Genomic DNA, 27,599 nt, shown 5'->3' with positions numbered 1-27,599 from the left:
CGACGGCGCTAATACAAAGAGACACTTCATCAGGTTTGAAAAGGTGAATTACCAAATCACGACCCGTCAATCACCGACCTAAAGACGTCCTGTTATGAAACATAAACGTGTATATTTTGTATTCATAACTTGGCCCATCGTAGACGCCAACTCGATACTCGCAAATAGGAAGTGAGTGTGTCCCCGTCGCTCAACCTGCACCGTCAGACTCATTCTGGTCTTAAATGTTCAGATTAACATGATCCTGGGGTTTTTATTTCACTATTGTGTCTGTAAATCAAGATATGAACATTAAAAACAGACAAATCAGGTCCTTTATCTGAGGTCGAGAGACAGACAGAGAGAGAGACAAAGAGAGACAGAGAGACAAAGAGAGAGAGCGAGAAAGGGAAAAAGAGAGAGAGAAAGCAAGAGAGAGAGAGAAAGAGGAAGACACAGAGAGAGAGAGACAAAGAGGGAGAGAGAGAAGAGAGAGAGACAAGGAGAGAGAGACATACAGAGAGAAAGACACATAAAGAGAGAGACAGAGAGAAACAAAGAGAGACACAGAGAGAGAAAGAGACAGAGAAAGAGCTAGAAAGGGAAAAAGACAGAAACAGAGAGAGAAAGAGAGAAAGTGAGAGAGAGACAAAGAGACAGAAACAGAGAGAAAGAAAGAGACAAAGTGAGGGAGAGAGAGTGTTAGCAACAGGTTTGATTGACAGTGTTGCTAAGCGTCTGCTCCCTGCTAAACCAGTGATGCAGCAGAAAGGGGCGTTACCTTCGACAGCCTCGCTCCTGATTGGCTCTTTGGTTGCTATGATACTCACACAAGTGAACAGCGACTTTTACCTTTAGTTCAGTCGAGATAAGAGACAACGCCAGGACTGAAATGATCCAAATGATTCAAGTGAAGGTGTGTGAAATTATAGTTTATTCAAATTGTACTTGGGATCAAAATAATACAGTTTTTTTGATCGTGTGCAACAACAACAACGTGTATTTAACTAAACACTCTCTGCCACTGTGACGTTTAAATCTGCAGTCTGAGTAAACCAGAGCTGACGGAGACACGCAGAGACACATGAAGATACACGAAGACACACGGAGACACACGGAGACACGCGGAGACACACGGAGACACACGGAGATACACAAAGACACACAGAGACACACACGGAGACAGGGAGACACACGAAGACACACACAGAGACACACAGAGAGACACGAAGAATACACGGAGACACACAGAGACACATGGAGACATATAGACTTGGAGACACAGGGACAAACACAGAGACACACACAGGGACAAACACAGAGACACACACAGGGACAAACACAGAGACACACACAGGGACAAACACAGAGACACACACAGGGACAAACACAGAGACACACACAGGGAAACACACAGGGACTTATGGAAACAGAGGGAGACACACCCCCACACACCCCCCCACACACACCCCCACACACACCCCCACACACACTCACACTCACTCACACACAGCCTCCTCGTCTCTTTCCCTCTTTACAAATTGGTTTCCAGACTCTGTCCAGCTCCAGTCTGTCCGTCCACAGGGGAAAGCCTCCAATGCCTTTTTTCTTTTTTTTTCTTTCTTTCTTTCGTTGGTTCTTTTTGGACTTTTTGAGTGGACGCGGTGGACGACGGGCCGACGCCGTCTGCCTCCCTGACGGTCGTGGAAACTGAAATTCAGAACCAACTGGTACAAAGAGTGTGTGTGTGACCAACATAGAAGAAGAAGAAGAAGAAGAAGAAGAGCGGGTTAACACAAACATTTAAGACCAAAACGAAGGCGAACTGGAACCAGAGAGGATGGAGCAGGAAGTGCGCCTATGATCACTTCCTGTTTGTAACGCGGCGGGTTAGCTACATCCATTTATACAAACAGTCTATTGCTGCAAACAGACTAATAGTATTAACAGCCTTTCTATACCATTAAACAGTCAAGACAAAGCAATAACATCGCCATGGAGACGAGCAGGTGATTGACACACGAGGAAAGTTACATAGTGGATCTTTAAAAATATATATTGTTATGCAAAATAGACTTTCTGGGATTTGACTAACTCGAATCAACAGATTAATAAAATATAGAAAACCGGTGGCAATAGAAAAATAGGCAGATTTGTTGTTGTTGTTGTTTTTGTTGTTTTGTTGTTGTTAGCGTTTAGCATTAGCCTCCTGTGGACTGTGGGACTGCTCTGCGTCTGATGCCCTGCAGTTCTATGGAGTTTCACGGCGTCTCATCTCTTCCCCGTCTCTCCTCTGTTCGGTCTCGTCTGCCGCTCCTCGCCAACTCTTTCAAGTCGTCACGCGGCGTCTCCGAGGCAACGCGCTTTCATTCTGTCTTTCTCCGCTTCCATCTGTCCCCTCTTGCATCCTGCGTCGTTTTGGCTCCTCAAATCGTCCTCCTTGCCCCCTCTTCACCCTCCTGTTTGCCCAAAATGTGTTAACAATGTTTTTTGTGTGTGTGTGTCTGCAGTGGTCCTACGGATTCTACCTCACGCACAACCAGGGTCAGAGCGGATTTGAGTTTTTCTTCAAGACCAAGGAGCTGAAGAAGAAGTGGCTGGAGCGATTTGGCATGGCGATGTGAGTGCTGTGTGTGTGTGTGTGAGTGAGTGTGTGTGTGTGAGATAAATCAAAAGACACACTCAAACTGCTCATCCTGTTCTTCTGGTTGGACTCGATGCAGAAAACGAGACCCAAACCAAAGACCTGGGTTTGAAAACACGGGGGCAGCAGGAGTAAACGTTTCTCACACACTAAAAATCAAACCAAAATCAAAATTATAATGTAATTGTAATGAAATGTGTGTTTTGATGTGTGTTCACCTGCTCAGGGAAAGCAGCAGGAGCTAAATCTGGTACAAATCATCTTTTCTTTTGTAGGATTCGTGAATTTGTAGACGGTCCCTGACAAAAAAAAGAATAAAGAAATAAATCTGCAGATAAATAGATACAAAAGTACAAACATAAACACTCATATTTATAATAGAAATACTTGAAAATAATGACCCAAGCTCGGTCCAAGTCGATGCAAACCTCAGTGTGTGCGTCGGCCTGTGTTAAATATGATTTTTTAAATATTAAATACACAATTTTATGAAGCCATTTCTGTCAGTTTTGGACCTTTACGCGCAGAGTCTTGTAATTCCATGTGTTGTGATTGTGATATTATTGTGCGATATTTTAGTTGCTGTTACGTCCCTCCAGCTGCACATTTGCACCACACACACACACACACACACGAGTTGTCAGTGTATCCTACAGTAAAGTGGAGGATTGAACCGTAAACCTGCCACACGCTGCTGTACGGGCTGTTGCATAAGTCGGAGTTTGACTCGGATAATAATGGCCTTTGTTTCTATGTTGACGTAAAATGAGCAGCAAACACTTCAGTCCTGTCGTCTGTGCCCCGAGTCCGACTGGAGCCACGTCAAACACACTGTGACGTCTATGAACCGCACACACACACACACACACACACACACAGACAAGGACGCACACGCACATACAGAAACATACAGTCACATTTCAACAGTTTCAGCCCCGTTTCATCCTCAGTTCGAGTCCAGCTCTGAATATTCTCAGTTTAAACCATGAAATGAAGCGGCTCTTTAATGTAATTATAAAAGCTGTGTCCATCAAAGACGAGCGAAGGGAATAAAGAGACGAACAATGAGACGAAACACAGAGACACGGACGAAACACGGACGAGACACGGACGAAACACGGACGAGACACAGACGAGAGCTGCACCTGTCACACACTTTTCAACATAACGACATAACTGAAGCATCTCTCGTGTTTGTCTTGATCATTATTATTAGACACAATGAGATTTTTTTCAGTGTCAAAACCAAACGTCTCGTTCGTTATTAGAGACTCTCTGCTCTTACATCTGCGTTTGTGACGACTTAAACCTGCTGTGGTTTAGTTTAAAGTTTGACAGAACATTACACAACATCAACAGAGTGAGACTTTGTACAAAACAAATGAGACGTGAACATTTGTTTTTAGTTTTGTTTAGTGACTTCAGACGATTTCACGGTTAATGGACACGATAAAGTCACACACACAAACACACACACAAACACGCATGAACACACATGAACACACAGCAAACACACTGTATGTGTATGTGACAACACACAAACACACGCACGAACACACACATACAGTAAACACGAACACACACACGAACAAGACAGAGACGGAGCCTCCTGTACATTATACAGCTCCACATGCACTCTCCCACGTGCACACTCCTACATGCACTTTTCCACGTGCACTTTCCAGCATGCACACTCCATGTGCATACTCCTACGTGCACCCTACCACGTGCACACTCCCCCACGTGCATACTCCTATGTGCACACTCTCACGTGCACACTCCCACATGCACACTCCCACGTGCACTCTCTCACGTGCACACTCCCACGCGCACTCTCTCACGTGCACACTCCCACATGCACACTCCCACGTGCAGTCTCCCACGTGCACTCTCACGTGCACACTCCTCCATGCACACTCCCATGTGCACACTCCCACATGCACACTCCCACATGCACTCTCCTCCGTGCACACTCCCACGTGCACACTCCCACATGCACTCTCCTCCGTGCACACTCCCACGTGCACACTCCCACATGCACACTCCCACGTGCACACTCCCACCTGCACACTCCCACATGCACACTCCCACATGCACACTCCCACGTGCACACTCCTCCGTGCACACTCCCACATGCACTCTCTCACATGCACACTCCTCCGTGCACACTCCCACGTGCACTCTCTCAGTCCCCTGGGCTGGAGCACACTTGTTCACTTGAAGCAGACCTCGCTGGTCTGTTTGCACTTCTTCTCTTCGCACTTCAAAGAGCTGGATCTGTGAAAAATGTTTCTGAAGAATAAATATTTGTTGGCGCCGACAACACGATAAAAAATAGACCAAAGTGAAATGGACCGGCCGCTCACAAAGAGGAAGGTTATGTTATATTTGAGTATTTCAGAGATCACCTCCATAATTTCTATTCCTTGTTAACTCTGACCCTGTGTAACTTTTGACACCTGCTTGTCGCCATGGAGATGTTGAATGTTTCACAGTAGGATATTAAACCTCTACAGTAATGCTTCTTGACCAAGTTACAAGTCAGGTCTGTGTAAAGGCAATCTTGCTCACAATGATTTTTTGCAACCTGTAAATGATAAAACGCCACATGGATCGATTTAAGTCCAAACTGTGGAACTTTCTAACATCTCCATGGAAGCAAACGCCACGAGTTACACAGTGCACCTTTAAACTTTCACACATCAGTTATTTCAAAATGTTCTTTCCAAAAATGCTATTGTGTTTGTTCCTCTTTTGTTTAGCTCGAACATTCGTCCTGAAAACGGCACCAGTAACCACCATGAGTTCCGTATGCACACGTTTGAGCGGATCACGTCGTGTAACTCCTGCCACATGCTGCTGAGGTGAGACGCTCCACCAAAACAGACACGGAAACAACATCAGACAGTTATTAAAGCTCCTGTATCACACACAACTGACTCTTGTAGCTTTAAACCACGTTCTAAAAACAGAACATAGATCAGAAAACAGTGTAATACGGCCTGACCTCGCTCTCCTCCGCTGACCCCTCCGCTCTCTCTTCAGCGCCTCAGCCTTCTCCGTTTGAGCTCCTCTGGTTTAGTGAACACATTTGGAGGAGATCGAGGTCTGTCACGGCTCAAATCCAGACGAGCGGCCGAGTTTAAGAGCGTCGAGCTTTAGTAACGTCTGCGTGATGATCGTTTAAAGATTCTTGTGTGTGTGACGTGAAGGACCCACTAAAGACGACTCAATTAATGCGTTAATCTAAGTAGCGCTTATGCTAGGTGTTGTGAAGCTCAGAGGGTCAAGTGCGCTGGCTAACCGTTTTATACAGAAACGGTGTGATCCGACATAAAGCAAGAATTATAATAAGAAAATACAAAATGCAAAAATAAAGTTTTATAATATCAGACTGGCCACTCCCACAAACAGACTGGATAAAGAAGTGGACTTAAAAACATCGAGGCTGTTAAAGCGGACAATCACAAAGAGGCTGTTGAAGGTAACGCCCCCTCCTGCCCGCACCGCTGGTTTGACACGAAGCAGGCGCTTAGCAACGCTGTCAATCAAACCTGTTGCTAACGCTAACAGGAGCGACCTCGGGGAAAGAAGGACCTGATTTGTCTGTTATTAATGTTCATATCTTGATTTACAGACACAATAGTGAAATAAAAACCCCAGGATCATGTAGAGGGTTAATACGAACATTTAAAAAAATAGAAAGTGAATTGGACCCAGAGTCGATGGAGCTGGAAGTGCGCCCATGGTCACTTCCTCTTCGGAACGCGGCGGCGAGCAGGTTGCAGGTTAGCCATGTCCATTACATACAGTCTGTGCTTCACAATGGAGTCACATCTGGACCGCCCTCTACCTCACTGTTAGCGCCACTACTTCCTGTCCAGTTTTAGATGGACAGCGATTCTACATATGAAAACAATTGTGTAGTGTTTTTCTGATTTCAGTAAAAGTGACTGTTAGCGTCGCGGCGCAGTGAGCTAGCTAGCGTGCTGCTGCTGTTTTGTACGATATTATGATGAGCATAACAGATTTAACGGTTTTGCAGAACACAAATTGGACCAAAGACGTTGATGGACTTTTGTTGACGGCACAAAATGTCCCTGTGTCTTTTTATCGGCTCGAGATAATGTTTATAGATGTTTTTATTGTGTGGCAGAGTAAAGTTTTATGACGGGATAATCCAGGTACGCCGAGATGTGTTTACAACTTGAACTGTCCATTTGCAAAAACAGATCAGACCCATTTGAAAAAGTCATTAGAGTTTGTAGTTTACTCTGTGTATATCTGTTTTCAAAAGCCACATGTATTTTACTTTTATAAAAACTATTCCATCTCTTCTTGATAAAAGTGACAGAAAGAAAAAAATAAATTATATTCACTGATAATATCTGTGGAAGATGGAAAAAAAAAACACTCTTCACTTGTTTTTACTGATCTGCTGAGTCCAGTTTAAATACGTAAACTCCCATCATGCATAGGGTGAGCAGACGTCCCCATTGACCCGGGACAGTCCCAGGTCAATGGGGACGGGGGACACAGTTTTGAGCCTTGTGTCCCGTCCCAGCAGATTTGAACAAAAGCAGTGATTTGTCCCATTTTTATACAAAAAATGTCCCAGGTGCCTTTTTGACCAGTTTGGACTAAACCAGGACTAAACCAGGACTGAACCAGGACTAAACCAGGACTAAACCAGGACTGAACCAGGACTGAACCAGGACTGAACCAGGACTAAACCAGGACTAAACCAGGACTGAACCAGGACTGAACCAGGACTGAACCAGGACTGAACCAGGACTAAACCAGGACTGAACCAGGACTGAACCAGGACTGAACCAGGACTAAACCAGGACTAAACCAGGACTAAACCAGGACTGAACCATGACTGAACCAGGACTGAACCAGGACTAAACCAGGACTAAACCAGGACTGAACCAGGACTGAACCAGGACTAAACCAGGACTAAACCAGGACTGAACCAGGATTAAACCAGGATTAAACCAGTTCTAAACCAGGACTGAACCAGGACTAAATCGAGTCTAAACCAGGATTGACCCAGGTATAAAACCATGTATAATCTCAGGTCTAAATCTGGACTAAACCAGGACTAAACCAGGTGTCCCGATTTTTGACCAATCATCTGTGAGTCCCAGGTTTTAATTTGTAATCTCGTCCCTCTAGTCGTGCATTTTGTCGACTTAAACCCAACAGAAGTGGATTCAGCGCATACGTTTACTCCTGCCTTTTCTCTTTTAATGTCGTGTTTTTCTTGTTTAGAGGAATCTTCTACCAGGGATACCTGTGCCCAAAGTGTGGTCTGGGAGCACACAAGGAATGTCTGGGACGGTTCGGATCATGCGGAAAAACAGGTACCTCCACGTAACTTCTTTTAATTACTGTGATTATTACTATTATTATCGTTACTTTTCTTAATTACTACTACCGCGTCTGTCAGGGTGAACTCAGGTCAAGTGGGAGGAGTAAACATTTGAGTATTTTTAGATGTGAAGCTCTTCCCATCAGTCGTGATCTTAAACTTTTGCCCCAGACCCATTTATATAAACTGGATCAGACGCACGGACGAGCAGAGGAAACGTCTCCAGTATTTACAGTGTGCGGCTCATGCGGCTGCACAAATCAAAACTAGCTACAGATTCCCGCTCATTTCCGTCTGTGTAGTTACAAATTTTCTCGAGATCTTAACAACAAAACTTGGATGAGTCCAGATGCCGCGTAAAACCTCGCAGACGCGTCAAACATAAATTAGACTTAATAATTCTGTGTTCTGTGGCGTTGCCTTTCTGTGAACTCCACACGGCCCGTTTCTCCTCAGCGTTTCTCAAAACCTCCAAACTTCTTCAGGGAAATACAGACCAACTGGAATCGAGTCGTTTCATTAAATACTTATCACGAATTTGATTAGGAAACGATTTATGTTTTTGGTGAACACTTTTTCACCTTCAAGGCTCAAAGCGATTTACATATAAATGGACAGAGCTAACCTGCTAGCACCAAACAGGAAGTGATCATGGGCGCACTTCTCTGTGTACCTGCTGCTTCAGACTCATTCTGGTCTTAAATGTTCGTATTAACCCTCTACATGATCCTGTTTTTCATTTTATTCCTTTATTTTATTTTATTATTAATTTTATTTTGAGTTTATTTTTAAAGTTTTTTTTTTTTGGGGGGGGGGGGTGTAATTTTGAGGAGTTTTTTGTTGCTTTTTTAAGTTATTTTGAGATTATTTTATTTAATTAATTTATTTTATGAATTATTATTTTTATTATTATTTTATTTTTTTCTAGTTATTTAGATTTTTTTTCTCTTTAGTTTTTTTGTTGTTGTTATTTTCAGTTTTGTTTTTTAAATCTGTCCTCTCTCTGTCTCTGCTGCTTCAGACTCATTCTGGTCTTAAATGTTCGTATTAACCCTCTACATGATCCTGGGGTTTTTATTTCACTATTGTGTCTGTAAATCAAGATATGAACATTAAAAACAGACGAGGGGGAGTTTCCTTCAACAGCCTCGCTCCTGATTGGCTCTTTGGTTGCTATGATACTCACGGTCGGAATTCCAAATATAATACTCTGCTCCAAATTCGCCGCTACACCTGCTCTGGCCTCGATGAGCTTCATTTGGAGCTGAACGCAGTGGGTGACGTCACTTTACACAGTCTACGGGCACAACTCCACCGCTCATTATGTGTTAATTTACTAATATTCATTTATATTGAAGAATAGAGCAGGAATTATACTAGTTTTCGCTGCCTGTGTTGTAAATTAGCTTCCGATGGTGAGCTGCCTGTTCACATTTTTATACAGCACTTTTACAACTTCAAGTCACTCAAAGCGACTTTACACTGTTTTAGTGCAAAGTTAAGACAAGAAAATTATAGTTTATAGATTATAAAGTATAGAATCGTGTCAGCGACTTGACTGGAGCGACAGTGGCTCAGTTGGCGTTTGTCCACTGATACAAAAACTGCCTCTCGACATAAACATCACTGGTTGAGAGGTCAGGTTGGCGGTGCGATTCCAGCTCTGACAGATGAATGCTGTTGTTGTGTCCTTGACAAATCAGGTCCTTCTTTCCCCGAGGTCGCTCCTGTTAGCGTTAGCAACAGGTTTGATTGACAGCGTTGCTAAACAAGGGGCGTTACCTTCATCGGCCTTGCTCCTGATTGGCTCTTTGGTTAACTATAACTGCTCTAGTCACACTCGCTTCTTTATACAGTCTGTGGTTTATGCAGACACTGGGGTTAAGTGTCTTGCCCAAGGAAACAACAGCAGATTAGTGGATCTGACCACTTGAAATTAGTTAGTTGAGAGTGGGATTTGAACCGCCAACCTTCGGATCAGTGAAACAGTCGCTCTACCAACTGAGCCACTGTTTCTAATCATGATCGCACAAATAAATGCACCTCTGTCCATTAATTGTTTTTGAAAAGATACGGCTCCTTTAACGTAGAATCCCCTTAATAATAGTATTTTTACTGCAAAAATCTATTATATCTTTTTGGAAGTATTTTAAAAGAGTTTTGAAAAGTTTGGGTTTGGGTTTTGGCATCTTTAAGTTCCCCAAATGCCCTTCCGTCTCCTCCTCAAGGTCGTTCATCGGTTCAATCACTGATACTCCCCAAAAAACTATCCCTGGACACTTTTCAAAACAGAGCGACTTAAAGGCAATGTCAGAGACGGCCGCGCTCGTCCCCGAAGTTTCAAACTCCTTTTGCCGTAGAGTTTTTTTTTAAAGAAATTCTTGACATTTTGAGCGTGCCCCTGTTGTGTGTCTGTCAGTCAGCCGCCGGAGTGGAGCCGTCACAGCTTCAGAGGAACACGAGGAGAGCAGGGCATTAAACCCTCGCTCTACATGTGAAGAAGAGACGAAACACACGCCTTTAAGAGCATTTCTCAAACCAACTTTTGTGAAGCAGCATTTAGACCAAAATTAGGGAGTAAGTGGTTCAAAATAAAACTTAAGTTGATATAGTTTTTCCACTTTCAAGGCTCAAAACAACTCACCCATTTACACATTTACACACACAGACACTGGGGGCAAAGGGGTTAAGTGTCATGCCCAAGGACACAACAACAGCATTCATCTGTCAGAGCTGGAATCGCACCGCCAACCTGACCGCTCAACCAGTGATGTTTATGTCGAGAGTGGGATTCGAAACGGCAATTTTTGTATCAGTGGACAAACGCCAACTGAGCCACTGTCGCTCCAGTCAAGTCGCTGACACGATTCTATACTTTATAATCTATAAACTATAATTTTCTCGTCTTAACTTTGCACTAAAACAGTGTAAAGTCGCTTTGAGTGACTTGAAGATGTAAAAGTGCTGTATAAAAATGTGAACAGGCCACTTCTACTCACCATCGGAAGCTAATTTACAACACAGGCAGCGAAAACTAGTATAATTCCTGCTCTATTCTTCAATATAAATGAATATTAGTAAATTAACACATAATGAGCGGTGGAGTTGTGCCCATAGACTGTGTAAAGTGACGTCACCCACTGCGTTCAGCTCCAAATGAAGCTCATCGAGGCCAGAGCAGGTGTAGCGGCGAATTTGGAGCAGAGTATTATATTTGGAATGATGAGTGAGTATCATAGCAACCAAAGAGCCAATCAGGAGCGAGGCTGTTGAAGGAAACTCCCCCTCGTCTGTTATTAATGTTCATATCTTGATTTACAGACACAATAGTGAAATAAAAACCCCAGGATCATGTAGAGGGTTAATACGAACATTTAAGACCAGAATGAGTCTGAAGCAACAGAGACAGAGAGAGGAAGTGCGGCCCATGATCACTTCCTGTTTGGTGCTAGCATGTTAGCTATGTCCATTTATATAAACAGTCTATGGTTGTGCTAAACAGCTCCTCAATCGACCAATCAACAACTTTGTTTATCCCCAAAGGACCAATCAGATCGCAGTTCTCTGTCGGTGAAAGAGGAACAGTGTGATCTTTACTGTACAGAAAAACATCCATGACTTTTAACAAATGTTAGCGAATCTATTTCAAACATTCCTGCAGATGCATAAAACCTTGTTCATATTTTCCGTTGCGTTTCAAACCCAGGGCAGATTTGGTTGTTGACGCGGCGCCGGGCGTTGTGCACATGCGTTTGCTGCTCTGTGATGAGCTGTTGTTTACCTGCGCTTGTCTCTGTTATCAGCTGCTGTTTGCGTAACAGGCTAGAGTTCAACCCCAGCCCTGCAGAACGAGCACACTAAAGCTACGCTAATGTGCGTCTGTCAGGCATGTAGGTGTGTGTGTGTGTGTGTGTGTGTGTGTGTGAGAGAGGGGGGTGTAACCTGTCCTCTGGGAGCCAATGAAAGAAAGCACTGAACCACGAAGCACAGTTAACCCCGCCCGCTTGTTACCTGCCCTTATCTCGGCTGTCAGGTAGTAGCAGCCAAACAAACTGCCCTGTCGTCGGGTCAGACTGAGCCGTCTCCGCTCTAATGAGGGACTGTTGTCTTGTAGCTAGCGCGGCGTGTAGGTGCTGCCGTTCGCCGGGCGCTCACCTGTCACTCACCATGCCTGTTCTCAAACTTCTTTCAGATCCCGGCTCCGTCAGAACTCAGGTGAGCGGCTGCCTCCTCTGCTGTGTTGTTCTGTCTCTTCTGGAAATGTTTGGTGCACTTTGTAGACGGCTCTCTCCCACGGCGCCGCGCGGAGGGGAGAGGGAGCCAATCGACTGCGAGCTCGACGCAAAGCGAGGAGCGAGCGGTTCTAGCGGCTGTAGCCATCCATCATGCGCCGCGTGCTGCATTACTCCAAATGTGTGTCGACAGAGCGACCCAAACACGAGCTGCAGAAACACTCATCACTCCTCCAAACTTCACTCTGCAGATTCTGTTTCCATGCATCACCGCCGCATTAGCACACGATGATGTCACTTTGTAGTTCGATGACACGCTCTGCACGCCGACACGGGCAATAGTCCCACTCCGCAGGACAAAAACGATAAAAACAGACGAAAAGTTTGTTAAAGCTGCGCTGCGGAACTCTTCTGGTGAGGGCTTCTGTTTGTCTTCATGTTCGCGTTGACAAAGATTCTCCACAGTACAGCATTAAACTCCACGGAGACACCACCGGGTCACGTTACAGGTCAGATCTGTGCAGAGGCGACCCTGTTCACTGTAAGAACGTGTTTCCTTCGCCTCTGTGTCGTGTTATCTGTGTATTTGTTTGATGTGAGTTCAACTGAATAGAATTTTAGCAATAAAAACAACAATAATGGAAGAAATGCAAGGTACGTTTAATGCCCTACTGTGGAACATCCCAGACAAATAGCATCTCCATGGAGACAAACAGGTTGCAGACCCACATTTGTCTATTTTCTGATCCGTGTTCTAATGTTTCCTCGTCACAAACAGACCCGGAGTTGTGTTTTGCTTCATTCACACATGTTTAACACACAAACAGTTATTCTCTTGAACTGAAAAACACTCTGTTCCACCTTGTGATGTCATCATGTGGTGATACAGGAAGTGCTCCACTGTGTTTTTAAACTCCACACACCTTCATTTATAGAATCATTTGGATCATTTCAGTCCTGGAGTTGTCACTTATCTCGACTGAACTAAAGGTAAAAGGAGGAGTTAACGTGAAAACTACCACTTGATGACATCACAAGGTGGAACGTCACATTTTGAGCTTTGGAGATGTGACAGACTAATAATAAAGTGTGACTCAAACATGTGTGAATGAAACAAAACACAACTCCAGGTCTGTTTTAGAGGAGTAAACAGTATTAGATCATGTTTTAAACCTCACCAGAGTCAGTTTTGTTTTGATATCGGACCTTTAATTATTGTCTTTGCTTTAAACACAATAAAACGAGTGCAGTTTCTACAGAGACTCACTTGGACCTCACTCGGGTCGTTGCTTTGAACGCTCAGGCTGTAGACATGATTGCTTGCATTGCTCTGTGATGTTCTAGTGCTCGTCGCTATTCTCCGTCTCATTGTGGTGAATCATTACCCAATGACCTTGTTACCTCTGGATAGAAAAGTTCCTCATTGTGTTGTGATTGTGTACAGCTCTGTATAACTTTTCTTCTTTGTGTGTTTCATTCTTTGCAGAACAGGGATCGAGATACAGGTGAGCCGCCGCCGCAGACCCCATGCTCCCTCTTTCTCTCTCTGTGTTTAGTCTTTGTTTACGTTTGCGCCAACAATACTTTTCAAACTTCTAACTGCTGTCACGCACCAACGTCGTCGAGGCTCAGAGAATATAGACTCTTTGTTTCCTGGGAACATTTGGAGGTAACTTTGCAGAGGGAGAGACAGGAAAGACCAGATTTTAACACCGCTGCAGGAGTTATAAAAAAAAGTCTAGTTTCTCGTGTTGTAGTGTAGAGGCGCGGTCTGGACACAACTGGGTTTGAGTGAAAAACACAGTAAACATCTTCAGAAATGAGGACGAAAAGCAGATTTAGATGCACATTTATGTATATTATTATTATTATTATTATTATTATTGCATATAGATTTTAAGTCAGATGCCCGTCCTCTTTTGGTTATGGTTTAAGCCTCTTTCTACGAGGCCTGGGACGATACTGAAATTTACTGTCATAATTATCAAACCCGAAATAACTACAATTAACAATTATATCTCGATAATTTTTAAGCTGCTGACAATTTAAAATGTTCTGGATATGAACAATTATAATTCAAATCTTTTAATTAATAAGTTCCGTGTTTAAAGAACTGTTATATTCTTGTACTTTGTCGACGGTGAAAAGAAATACGATCGAGCGGAGAATATTCTGGATGAACAGGGCCGTCAACTGAAATTTGGGGGCCCGGGGCAAGACGTCTCACATGGGCCCCCCTAATACAAATTAAAAGAAAGAGAGTCCAATTCTGGGCACTTAAACCGGCCCCTTTGTCCCTCCGTTGACTCCCCTGTGGATACGTAGTTTTTTTTGCACGTTCCGGTAAAACAATGACGATTATCACGATTATATAAAATTTATTATCGACCATTTTTATCACAATAAACAATATTATTATTGTTTATTCCCATCCCTACTCTCTACATACGTTTCGTTTTATACCACGCTCAGTGACAGTTCCAACGTCTAACTGCCGCGCGTTAATTCTGCAAAACGCACAAGTAGTTCCGGCAGCGGTTAAATCACATCCCGTATCACTGCGCTGTGGACGTCACCATAGCAACGGGTAAACAAATGTAGGGACTAGCTTCATTTAAAACACTGAAATCATTTTTTGTAGCTGTGGAAACAGGATTAAACAAGGAGGAGCTGTGTGTTCTGCTTTTTGTTTTGTTCTAAGTCAGATGCCCATCCTCTTTTAGTTATGTTTTAAGTTTCTTGCGATTTTAAAATATTTAGTTTGATTTGGCCTCTGTCTGTAAATGTTTAGTTATACAGATTAGGCTCTAAAAGGTATCGTGTATTATGTCTCATCTCTAGGGATTCATCCATACTTAGAGATAAACTGCTAACGAGCTAACTGCTATTGAGCTAACTGTTAGCCATAGCGTAACCGTGAGTGTTGTCTTACTTTTACCACGACTGCACTTTCTACACCTCTTTAAAAGCTCTGAAGTTGCTCCGTTCAGTCATTATTTTGTCAGTTTCAATAAAGTTTCAATACGTGGACAAGCAGATACTCGCCAGCGCCACTTAGCATCGTTAGCATCACGTCTGCTCAGAGCCGCTCCGAGTTGAGTTGTGAGCATTAAATAAGACGCAGTGCAGTTACAGTGGTATCGGCTCTCGGTATCGGCAACCCACTGACAAATACGAGTACTTTGGCGTCGTATCTGACCATCTGTACCATCTCTAAAGACGGTCAAGTTCTCCAGTGTCCAGTGCTCCTAAAACTCAACTTACCCCTTAAAATAAAACCATAAAACTGTCCAAATACTGCGTAATCCGTTTATTATAAAAGTTTAATTGAAAAGTACCTATACTCGCAGCTAAAGCCGTCAAACCTCTCCCTGTAATTCTCCTCGTACATTTCCAGTATGAATATGCCCGAGCCGCACACGCCGCTCTCCAGGCGTGTGTCTAAACTCCAGCGAAGCCCTTTAATCCCTCATAACGCTGCCCTTCTCCACGCTTCCCTCCATTACGGCTCGGAAAATCATTTCTGACTGAAGACGCATTAAAATCAATAGGCGTTTGATTGGCCCGGACCCGTGGCATTTCATAATATCCCATAGTTGTTTGTGTATTTGTGTCTGTGTTTCAAAGGCGCTCACACACACACACACACACACACACACAGCTTGTCCTTGCAGTAGATTGGAATGCAGCACATGCCCCCGAGTCTCAATTCTCCACGGCCTCTCCCAGTGTCTTCAGAAGTCAGACTGAGGCGAGCTCGCACATGTCGGACCGCCACCTCCACCAATGCGACGCGAGCTAGTCCCTGAAAGCAACAAAAAAAAAGCAAAAAAAAAAAAACGAGGATAGAGACGTATTAGCTTTCAATACGATGTTGCCTTTCCTTTTGTGCCCCTTTAGCCTCTTTCTTCACGCTCCAAACTGAACGCATCCTGAGCCCCCGCTGCACACACAGACACACACTCGTACACGCCGTCCTATTGTAAATATGAGATAGGAACACGCCGTTTCTCAAGGTTTGGTAACTCTATTAAAAATGCATTTGTAGTGTTTTGCGAGGCGGAGCTGTCTGCGCTTGCAAATAAAACCGCGCCGAGTAAAGCCGTAAAAAAAAAGCAGGTGGAGCTGGTTTAAATGCGTCTGAATGTTCGATTGAGCCAAAACTAATATTTGACAAACTGAAAGAACCAGTATGTTTCATTTGCCCCTGGCGCTGGGTAACGCTTGAGCGCCAACTATGTGTGCGTTAGATACCGCGAGAGGGAGGGGCCTGCGTTAGATACCGCGAGAGGGAGGGGCCTGATCGGAGATAAGATGTAAACAAACAACTTGACTTGCTGTGATGTTTGCAGAGGTGGAAGGGAACTTTTTCAGGTATTTGCACTTTACTTAAGTACATTTTACAGCGTGTACTTTTACTTTTACCTGAGTATATTTGAGAGCAGTATCTGTACTTTCTATTGCACTACGTTTTTGCACAGGACTGAAAAGTAAAAAGTATTTTTCGTATGATTTGAGGGGTTATTTTTATCATGTTCATGGAAACATCCTGATTAAAGTTTAAGAGTTCAAGCTTCGGCTTTGAGCAAAACAAAAATAAATACACAAAAATAAATGAAACAAAAATAAATGCACAAAAATTAAACAAAACCCCCCAAAAATAAATATGTAAAAATAAACCAAACTAAAATAAATACACAAAAATAAATACATAAAAATAAACCAAACTAAAATAAATACACAAAAATAAAATAAACAAAAATAAACCAAACTAAAATAAACACACAAAAATAAAATGAACAAAAATAAATACATAAAAATAAATAAACCAAACTAAAATAAACACACAAAAATAAAATGAACAAAAATAAATACACAAAATTCTTGAGAAAAATGCGTTGATTGATTGATGATAATCTGAAGCCCAGTTCCATATTTGGAATTCCGAGTATCATAGCAACCAAAGAGCCAATCCGGAGCCCACACCACTGGTTTAGCAGCGGAGCGAGCGCTTAGCAACGCTGTCAATCAAACCTGTTGCTAAGGCTAGCAGGAGCGACCTCGGGCAAAGAAAGCCCCTTGTGTTCAGCAAATAAACATTAATTAACCTGCCGTGTTTCCAAAGCTAATATAAATAGGGAGAAAATGCACAAGGAAGGGCATCTGATTTAAAACCCACAGCACAGAGAACTGCATTGTAAAGCTGTCGCAGTATTAGCTCAATCTGACCTCTTTTCACGCACGAGCTCCAGACATGGCGGCCGTCGTCTGCTGTTATCGGCTGTAAAGAGATAAAGGAAGTGATAAGGAAACGCTCGAGATTTTCTGGCATGAGGCGAGTTTATGATTTATGTAGAACAATAATAAAAACGTCACATGTTCTGGAGGAAACATTTGTGAGTTTAGTTTAATTTGAGCCAAACCTTGTTCAGTAAACACAGACACGTGGAGGCTATAACTCTATAAACTACATTTGAACACAGACTCATCACAAAGGTCACCACGTTTACTCTTCTGTTTTTCACAATAATATTAAGACTTTTGTTTTTTTCCAGGTTTGCCCAAAATGCTGGTCGTGAAGAACTACTTTGGCGTCCCCAGTCCTGCGACGGGCCCCCCCCTGAACATTCAGACCGGAGACATCATCGAGCTGATCTGTGCAGACCTACACAGCGCATGGTGGCAGGTAGCGTCTTATTTTCATTATTTTTCTTTTTTATTTCTGTTAATTACCCTATTTTTAGGCGTAGACTGTTACATAAACCTTTTGTTGGCCGCCCGTCTAAAGCTGCTATTATTAGGCGTGTGTCTGGCAATGGAAAATTATAGATATGAACGAGGAACCACAAAACATCAGAATTGGCACGCTACTTCCTTAGCAGAAGCTAACCTCAGCGCATGGGTTTGCAGCTAAATATAGAAGCAACACAGAATCAGAGAAGAAGAAAAAGATAATAAATACGGAAATACACACTGGTGACGTCAGAGCAGAATGGAGTCGGTGTCGTCTGAATGTCCACACTATCACCTCCAGAGGGCGCTGTTCAGGGGTCACACTGTTCTTAGTGGTGTCCAGTTGGTGGAAAAGTGATAAACGACGTGACTAAACGATTTTCTTATTGTTTTCACTTGTTATTCTCCATAATGATCCATGCACTGACTTTAAACTATTGCTACATATTCCAGAAACAATATTTTTTTTTTACCAAAGATTACAAACCCATAAACTGCAGAACTTCAGATATTCTTTAATAGACGTTCCAATAAATATAACCTGGCAAAATCAGTGTCTTAGCTGCATAAACGCCTGATTTATTTATTTATTTTTTTACAGAAAGCGCTGTAAAAACCTTAAGTACAATCTGCATATTCTGTTGTATAAATGTTTGATTGTTCAAACGTGTCGTTTAACGCGGTTCTGAGCTGATCATAGTTTTTTCATTGTTGTTTGCATAAAAGTGACTCAAAAGTACATTTGTTTTAATGTTTTTCTTTTACTTAAACTGGTATGACACGTTTATTTGATGCATCGATGGAAAAATAAAGATGGACAGAGGTGTAAAATAGAAGTAGTTTTGTTAATAAAAGGCAAAAGTCCACGCTGATACTTCCTTTAACATTATTTTTGTGGCTAAAAAAAGAAAAAAAAAGTCCAGCCGAACTATAATGATCTATAATGAGCTCAGTCCTTAAAGGGTTAAGACCCGACGCCAGAGTCACATGACCTGAAAGTCCTGACTGTCCGACTGTAGAGTCTGCTAAAGAGTGCAGGGGTCAGGGGTCAGGGGTCAGTGTGCACATTCACACACAGATGTAGAGTTTGATGGAGCTAAAGTGTTTGGGTTCAAATCCACTGATCCGGGGGTTACCGGTTCGAATCCCGCTCTCGACATAAACATCAGAGGTTGAGGTTGGCGGTGCGATTCTAGTTCACGCAGGTGAATACTGGTGTTGTGTCCTTGGGCAAGACACTTACCCGCCCCAGTGTCGGTGTGTATCTGTGTGTGCGTCTGTGTGTGCCTGTGTGTATGTGTGTGTCTGTGTATTCGTGTGTGTCTGTGTGTGTGTGTCCGTGCCTGCCTGTGTGTGTCTGTGCGTGCCTGTGTGCGTCTGTGTGTATCTGTGTGTGTGTCTGTGTGTGCCTGTGTGTATGTGTGTGTCTGTGTATTCGTGTGTGTCTGTGTGTGTGTGTCCGTGCCTGCCTGTGTGTGTCTGTGCGTGCCTGTGTGCGTCTGTGCGTGCCTGTGTGTCTGTGCGTGCCTGTGTGTCTGTGTGTATCTGTGCGTGCCTGTGTGTGTCTGTGTGTGCCTGTGTGTGTGTGTATATGTGTGTGTCCGTGTGTATCTGTGCATGCCTGTGTGCGTCTGTGTGTCTGTGTGTGTGTCTGTGTGTGTCTGTGTGCGTCTGTGCGTGCCTGTGTGTCTGTGTGTGTCTGTGTGTCTGTGTGCGTCTGTGTGTCTGTGTGCGTCTGTGTGCGTCTGTGTGCGTCTGTGTGTGTCTGTGTGCCTGTGTGTGTCTGTGTGTGTCTGTGTGCGTCTGTGTGTCTGTGTGTCTGTGTGCGTCTGTGTGCGTCTGTGTGTCTGTGTGCGTCTGTGTGCCTGTGTGTGTCTGTGTGTGTCTGTGTGCGTCTGTGCGTGCCTGTGTGTGTCTGTGTGTATCTGTGTGCCTGTGTGTGTCCGTGTGCATCTGTGTGTATCTTTGTGCGTCTGTGTGTCTGTGTGCGTCTGTAAAGTGCTTTCAGAGCCTCAGATGTGGGACAGCGCTGTATAAAAATGTAACTATTATCAAGTCTCTATTACGAATCCAGCGGCCCATTCACCACAAGAAGCAGAAAATATATCACATAAATTAAACCGAAACTACATAAATGACATATTGTGCGGATAAACAAGTCTGGATATAAAAACGCACTTAACCCCTTTAGCAGCCCCACTCAGGCAGAGCATAAACATTCAATATCCATCACCCTCGGAGTCGGCCGGCCGTAATCGTTTCTGTTCGGGGGGATGCGTGACAAATCCAATCGATGACTGTAATTTCATTTCATTCAGCAGCGAGCATCTGTTTACTCTGTCGATGGGAGCGGCTAGAATCATTATCACACCCTTAGCGAGCGAGCGTGCGGAGAAAGAGAGCGAGACGGGAGGGCGAGACGGGAGAGGGAGTGGAGACGCGGAGTGCGACGAGGCCTGAGGAGGCACCACAGACCCTAACCCGTTTGCCGCCACGTTACAAACAGGAAGTGATTATGAGCGCACATCCTGCTCCATCGAATCTGCCTCCAATTCCTGGGGTTCATTTTGAGATATTTTGAGTTTTTTTGTTTTTTTTTTGTTATTTGGAGTGCATTTAATTTTTTTTTTTTCTTTTCTTTTTTTTTTAGTTATTTTGAGTTTGTTTTATTAGTTTGTTTGTTTTTTTTTAGTTTTTTTTAATTTTTTTAGTTATTTTGAGGTTTTTTTTTTATTTGGAGTGCATTTATTTATTTTTTGTTATTTTTCTTTCTTTTTTTTGTTATTTTGAGTTTTTTTTTTAAGTTTTTTTGTTTGTTTTGTTTTGTTATTTTGAGTTTATCTTTCGTATTTTTTGAAAAATTTCGTCCCCTCTCTCTGTCTCTGCTGCTTCAGACTCATTCTGGTCTTAAATGTTCGTATTAACCCTCTACATGATCCTGGGGTTTTTATTTCACTATTGTGTCTGTAAATCAAGATCTGAACATTAATAACAGACAAATCAGGTCCTTCTTTCCCCGAGGTCGCTCCTGTTAGCGTTAGCAACAGGTTTGATTGACAGCGTTGCTAAGCGTCCGCTCCCTGTTAAACCAGAGTTGTGCGGGAAACTCGGCTCCAAATTAGCCGCTATAACTGCTAGCCTCAATTAGCTTCATTTGGAGCCGAACGCTGTGGTCAAGAGTGAGATTCGAACTGTCAGCTTTCAGATCAGTGGACAAAGCTCTACCAACTGAGCCACTGTTGTAGATTGTGCAGCTAATTTGCTAATATATCTGTCATTATGAGAAATATTCACATACCTGTGGTCGGGCTAATAATAAAATATTAAAAACAGAAGCTGAAGTGACAGAAAAAAAGCAAACTTTCTTATTTATTAAAACCACGTGTGCTTCGTTAACGCATTTTTATCGTACAAACAGGAAAACGGCATCTTTATATTCAGAGTAAATCAGTTTTAGTTGCCAGGTTAGCCCACACCGCTCCCCCATAAACACGCCTCAATTGGACAGCGCCCCCTTTAGGGAGATGCGCTGTTTTCCATTCAAATTTGGTCCGAAAACTGAAAAACACCGAAACTGAATTATCGTCCCTTGTGGATTTAATATTTTCATTTTAGTTTGAAGCAAATCGCATCAGGCCACACATTTCAAACTTCATAAACCTTTAGTCTATTTCGTGTTTATAAATCTAGAAGCAGAGCGGAGCCAGTCGGCGCCGCGGGAGGCATAAGGCCGCCGTCTCGCTCGCCGTTCTCCCCGCGCTCGCTGCTATTTCAACAGTGGTTAACTAGAGCTGTAAATTTGCACTGTGGCGCATTGGGAGCTAATTGTCTTTGAGTTATGTACTTGGAGTGAGGCAGACGCATGTAATTTCTTTCTCTGTGTCTGCTTCCAGGGCAAAATCCCGTCGACGAAAGAAGTCGGCTTTTTTCCGAGCGACGCTGTGAAGCCGTGCCCTTGTGTGAGCGCTCCTGTCTTCCTTGTGTTCGTACCACAGTTTGTTGTGGTAATGTTTTGACTAAGATGGAAGCTCAAGGAGAATCGGTGACAGGGAGGAGGTGAGGTGAGGAGAGGTGAGGTTCCCTGGTGCGGAGACGAAAAGTTCTGCACCAGGAACTCGGGGTTTTATTTACACAGAAAGAAATTATTTTAAAAACTTAAAACTGTGTGTAAGGATGCACGGATCAGTGTTCAGTGCGATATGTTAAAAAGAGTGAAAACCAATCCATCTTTTCTGGTTTAAAGCTGCACTATGTGACTTTTCTAGTGGAGCGTCTGCCACCTGCTTGTCTCCATGGAGACCAGAATAAGAATCATAAGTTCATCATTTTCAGTGAACAAAATGTGCAAATTAGGGACGTGTTTTAGGTTTTAAACAAAAGGATAATAATATAAACTATGAAAATGCACTAAAATAAAGTAAAAAATGCAATGCAATGTGCCGCAGTGTGGCATTAAACGTCTATATCTCACATTTATTCAGTTACAGGTGTTTTTAAAGCTGATAAAAGGCAAATACAACATGCATTTTTATTGTGAGCGTGACCTCCTCTCCACAGATCCGACCTGTAACTTGGCCTTAGTGGCGTCATCTTGTTTCATTTCACCTCCAGCCTCTAGGGGGCGCTGTGGTTTAGATGTTTAGAGCGACATCAGGCGTTAAAAGGTGCAAACGTCTGGGATTTTTAATCGTGTTTATTTTCACGGGGGGAAATGAATCTCTCCGGTCTCCATGGAGATAGATAAGTGCCATATTGAGGAACATTTCAGGCAAAACAATCACATCTCCATGGAGACGAGCAGGTGGCAGCACTACCGGAAATGTCAGGAGAGTATTTTTGGTTGAGAAAAGTGACAGAACTCCTCAGAACGATTTCTCATTTCAAGTTCTTTTCTTCATGCTTCTCTCAAACTGACCTGAAAACTCACCCCGACATTACCTCACCTCCTCTCCCTCAGAAAACGACCACGAGCTCCATATGTCGCCGTGATGTAACGTTTAGGGTCATGTTCAGCTGTACACACGCCTTATCTGCAGCTGTAAAGATAAGAAAACCATTACATATCTTTACTGCAGTGAGGAAAACATTGAGCAGTAAGTCTGTCTAAGTAAAAGTAGAAAAGTGCAGTATTTAAGTAAACATTTAAGGTATTTGTACATTTTAAGCTGCATACTTTTTACTTAAGTGTCTGTACTTTCTACTCCACTGCATTTTTTAACAGGACTGAAAAGTAAAAGTATTGTTCTTATTATGTGAGACCTGCTGAAAAGGCTGAGGGTTTATTTTTAACAAGTTCAGACTTTGAACAAAACAAAAATATACAAATAAAAACAGAAACTGAAAAAAAAAAAAAAAAAAAAAGATCGATTCAGCTCAAATCTTTACCAAAATCACTGCTGTATTTTCACACATAAGTCGCATCTGAGTAAAAGTCGCACGTCCGGACAAACTGAAACAAGTGACACTTAGTCTGGAAAATATGATACATTTGAAGCTTTATAAGACTAAAAATTTGTGAAAAATACTTTTACTTTTTACTCTTTAAGTACATTTTTACTTAAGTAGATTTTTGCATGTGATACTTTTACTTTTACCTGAGTATTTTCTTGCTCAGGTATCTGTACTTTTACTTGAGTATTTTCTCGCTCAGGTGTCTGTACTTTTACTTGAGTATCTTCTTGCTCAGGTATCTGTACTTTTACTTTAGTATTTTCTCTTTTAGGTGTCTGTACTTTTACTCGAGTATTTTATCAGTCAGTTGTCTGTACTTTTACTTTAGTATTTTCTCGCTCAGGTATCTGTACTTTTACTTGAGTGTTTTCTTGTTCAGGTATCTGTACTTTTACTTTAGTATTTTCTTGCTCAGGTATCTGTACTTTTACTTTAGTATTTTCTCACTCAGGTATCTGTACTTTTACTTGAGTGTTATCTCTCTTAGGTGTCTGTACTTTTACTTGAGTATTTTATCAGTCAGTTGTCTGTACTTTTACTTGAGTACTTCTTCCATGACTCATTTAACAATCATGAGGATGGAAATAGACTCAAAACAATGCTCTGCTCTTTGCTCAGGTGCCAAAGCCCATCGACTACTCCACTCAGCCCTGGTACGTCCATAATAAAAGTCAAAATAAAAGTGTGAATTGTATTATTTAAACTGTTGTATCACTGGAGTTGTGTTACCGCAGGTTTGCCGGCCCCATGGAGCGATTTCAAGCTGAGGCAGAACTCATCAACAGGGTCAACAGCACATACCTGGTCAGACATCGCAGCAAGGAGTTCACGGAGTACGCCATCAGTATCAAGTACGTGCAATACTTCTGTAATAACACAACTTCAGGTCTGTGTAGTATTTTAAAATAATCTCAAAACTTTGTCCAGTGAGGCTCGTCTCGTCTTATATCGTATTTTAATAGATCATTTTGTCAGACCAAGGTTTAGTTTCATCCCTGACAGTTTAGATTCCTCACTAGCGCCCCACAGTGGTCACGTGATGTTACTAAGACGTGTCTGGTCGGCTGATTTAAACAGGTTTTGGCGCCGTTTTTATACCGGTGGAGGCAGGACGACAGCGCCACCTGCAGTCAGACGTCTTCACGACAGTATCCCAGGTGTGTGAGAGTCAAAAAGCCCCTCGTCCCGGTTTACGGTTTTATTTTTCTGTTTCCTCGTTAATCCAGCGACAATGTCTGTTCTCAGCTGAACGCACACGTCACAGCGACACCACGTGACCACTGTGAGGCGCTAGTGAGCTCCAAACTGTCAGGGATGAAACAAACTAAACCTCGGTCTGGAAAAAGAATCTATAAAAATATATTCTCAAAACTGTTGGGGACATTACATTGACCTGCTTTCATTTAAAAGAGAATATAACCTAAACCTAAACACTGTCCTTAACTTATTTTAACTCTTGTCTAAACTTTAAACCTTGTTGTCGATATAATATTTAAGGAGGAAGACGTCAGGTCCCCATGATGTCAGTGTGTACAGTCGTCCCTCGCTATATCGTGGTTCACCTTTCGCCGTCTCGCTGTTTTACCGATTTTTAGGACAGTTTTGCGTGCGAAGGTTTGAACTTTGAGAGAGTTTAAACGAGAGAGAAATGTGAGAAAATGTTAACGCCTGTGTGAGAAAAGTGTATAAAGTGTGTGGTGAGGGGTTTTACACACAAAAACAGAGAGAATAATGTAAAAAATAAAGATGATACTTAGTGGATTTCAACTATTGCGGGTTATTTTTAGAATGTAGCCCCCACTATAAACAAGGGACCACCAAAAATACTTAAGCAAAGCAGGTGAACTGTCTTGCCCAAGGACGCAATGCCATTACGCAGCGGTCTCAAAATGCTTTGTTCCAACTTGTGATGTCATGAAGTGGTAGTTTTCATGTTAACTCCTCCTTTTACCTTTAGTTCAGTCGAGATAAGAGACAACTCCAGGACTGAAATGATCCAAATGATTCTTTTTTGTTTTCCCCAAATGTTTTTGTAAAGGGGCAGAAAGACAAACTACAATGAGACAAACAGTTTAGTTGTCCCTGTTTTGTCTGGAATATGAGCGAATAGATCACCCACCCTGTACAAGTGCAAAAAATAAAAAATAAAACTAAATAAAATGATGTACAAGTGCAAAAAAACAAAAAACAACCCTAAATAAAATGATGTATAAGTGCAAAAAAAAAAAAAAAAAACTACATAAAATGATGAACAAGTGCAAAAAAATAAATACATAAATAAAATAAAATAGGTACAAGTACAAAAAAAAAAACTAAATAAAAATAAAATATTTACAAGTGCAAATAAAAAATGTAATAAAAATAAAAAAAACTAAATAAAATGATGTACAAGTGCAAAAAATAAATAAATAAATACATAAATAAAATAATATAGGTACAAGTACAAAAAAAACTAAATCAAATAAAATATGTACAAGTGCAAATAAAAAATGTAATAAAAAATAAAATAAAATAAACAAAATATGTTAAATGAACATCCACCAATTAAATATCACAGATATTACAGACGTCACATTCATAATGACAACACCTGCACATTTGTGAAATAAGAAATAAAGCATTATTACAGCTGGAAAAAATGTCTGAACATCCTCTTAACGTGTACTTAATTTTTTTGAATTTTATGAAACACATTTCTCAGCCATAGAGAGAAACAAGGACATCTGTGAGATTTGTCATGTGAAATATAAAAGCATCTTGTAATTAGAGATAAACGCTCTAATGTCCTTCTGTGTGGACGAGTCTGTGATCCCAAATATGGAAACAACAAGACAAAGAACAGCAGATATCGTGGTAAAGACCAATAACTGTGATCCAAATGATTCTACTGAAGGTGTGTGGAGTTTACTTCCTGCATTACCACATAATGACATCACAAGGTGGAACAGAGTGTTATTTTTTCTCAGTTTGAGAGAAGAACTCAGCCTAAATCTGGAGTGTTTGTGTGTTAAACATGTGAGAATGAAACTCCAGGTCTGTTTGTGACGATGAAACAACATTAAAACAGAGAAAACAGAGTCGTGTGGACCTTTAAAACTCCACAGAAGCCGCACATCCATAATTCATCATCACTGTCGTTCGTACTCTGCCTGTGGTTTATCACATCTCGTCGTCCAGACCACAGCACTGACCGCACACTGACCACACGAGAGTCTCTGTTAAACCCTCACTTAGACGACGGTTTAGATTTTCTTCGAGGTCAAGACGCCGGTCGACCACAGTGAGGCGTCCAACTGACCGAACGATCTGCGATTACACTGTGCAGTTTAACCACGTCGGGCGGCGTCCCAGTCAGTACGAAATATCTTTTATTCAAACTTGGAGTCGATCTGCACCGGTGGAAAGTGGTGTGAGGACAGCCTTCTGTAACCCCAGGGACGCTAATTAACATTTTAGCTGTAAGACGCTCTGATACGCTTTCCCAGACAAATTAAATATTTATTAGGACCCATAATTAGACCCAGTATAAGGATGTAAAACTGTATTTGCAAGAGCACTTCAAAAGAACATTTAGGAGCCGAGTGTCCTCTTCATTAACCCGCGTCAGCGCCCCCTACAGGCGGTTTAAAGACGTGGACTGAGCGAGTGTGACGTCACCCACACCTGAGGCTAGAGCGGTTATAGCGGCTGATCTGGAGCCAAGGACGATCCAATATTTACAGTATAGGACAATGTTTTTATTTTTATTTCTCAGACAAATATTTGGGGCTGAAAACAGGTTTAATTTTATAATACTGAACTTATTTTTTTAAATCTACGAAGGTTTGAACTTTGAGAGAGTTTAAACGAGAGAGAAATGTGAGAAAATGTTAACGCCTGTGTGAGAAAAGTGTATAAAGTGTGTGGTGAGGGGTTTTACACACAAAAACAGAATAATTGTAAAAAAAAAATAAAAATAAATAAAGCTGATTGCGTTTTTTTTAGAATGTAACCCCCACAATAAACTAATAACCACTGTAGTTACATATTTTTTTTTGGGACCAACACGACCGGTCAAACGTTTGGACTCACCCTCTCATTCAGTGTTTGATTTTTTCTTTATTTTTTTACGACTTTCTGCATTTTAAAAACACACTGAGGCATCAAATATATGAAGCAAGATACATGGAGTTATGTGTAAATTTAC

The 27,599-nt window shown here is 42.1% G+C and overlaps 1 protein-coding gene across 1 annotated transcript in view; it reads left to right on the top strand.

The window, feature by feature from the left end:
- Positions 1-27,599, top strand: part of LOC117388275 (guanine nucleotide exchange factor VAV3) — a 144,676-nt gene that overhangs the window by 99,704 nt on the left and 17,373 nt on the right. The window contains exons 15-23 of the mRNA XM_033985786.2: positions 2,490-2,599; positions 5,386-5,487; positions 7,898-7,989; positions 12,190-12,212; positions 13,716-13,734; positions 17,785-17,915; positions 21,856-21,921; positions 24,032-24,066; positions 24,148-24,264. Of these exons, the coding sequence (XP_033841677.1) occupies positions 2,490-2,599; positions 5,386-5,487; positions 7,898-7,989; positions 12,190-12,212; positions 13,716-13,734; positions 17,785-17,915; positions 21,856-21,921; positions 24,032-24,066; positions 24,148-24,264 (695 nt within the window). The remainder of the gene's footprint in view (positions 1-2,489; positions 2,600-5,385; positions 5,488-7,897; positions 7,990-12,189; positions 12,213-13,715; positions 13,735-17,784; positions 17,916-21,855; positions 21,922-24,031; positions 24,067-24,147; positions 24,265-27,599) is intronic.

This window comes from Periophthalmus magnuspinnatus, chromosome 20 (genome assembly GCF_009829125.3).
Source record: "Periophthalmus magnuspinnatus isolate fPerMag1 chromosome 20, fPerMag1.2.pri, whole genome shotgun sequence".
In the NCBI taxonomy this organism is placed as follows: Eukaryota; Metazoa; Chordata; class Actinopteri; order Gobiiformes; family Gobiidae; genus Periophthalmus; species Periophthalmus magnuspinnatus.
This window is presented reverse-complemented; position numbering and strand designations above follow the sequence as displayed.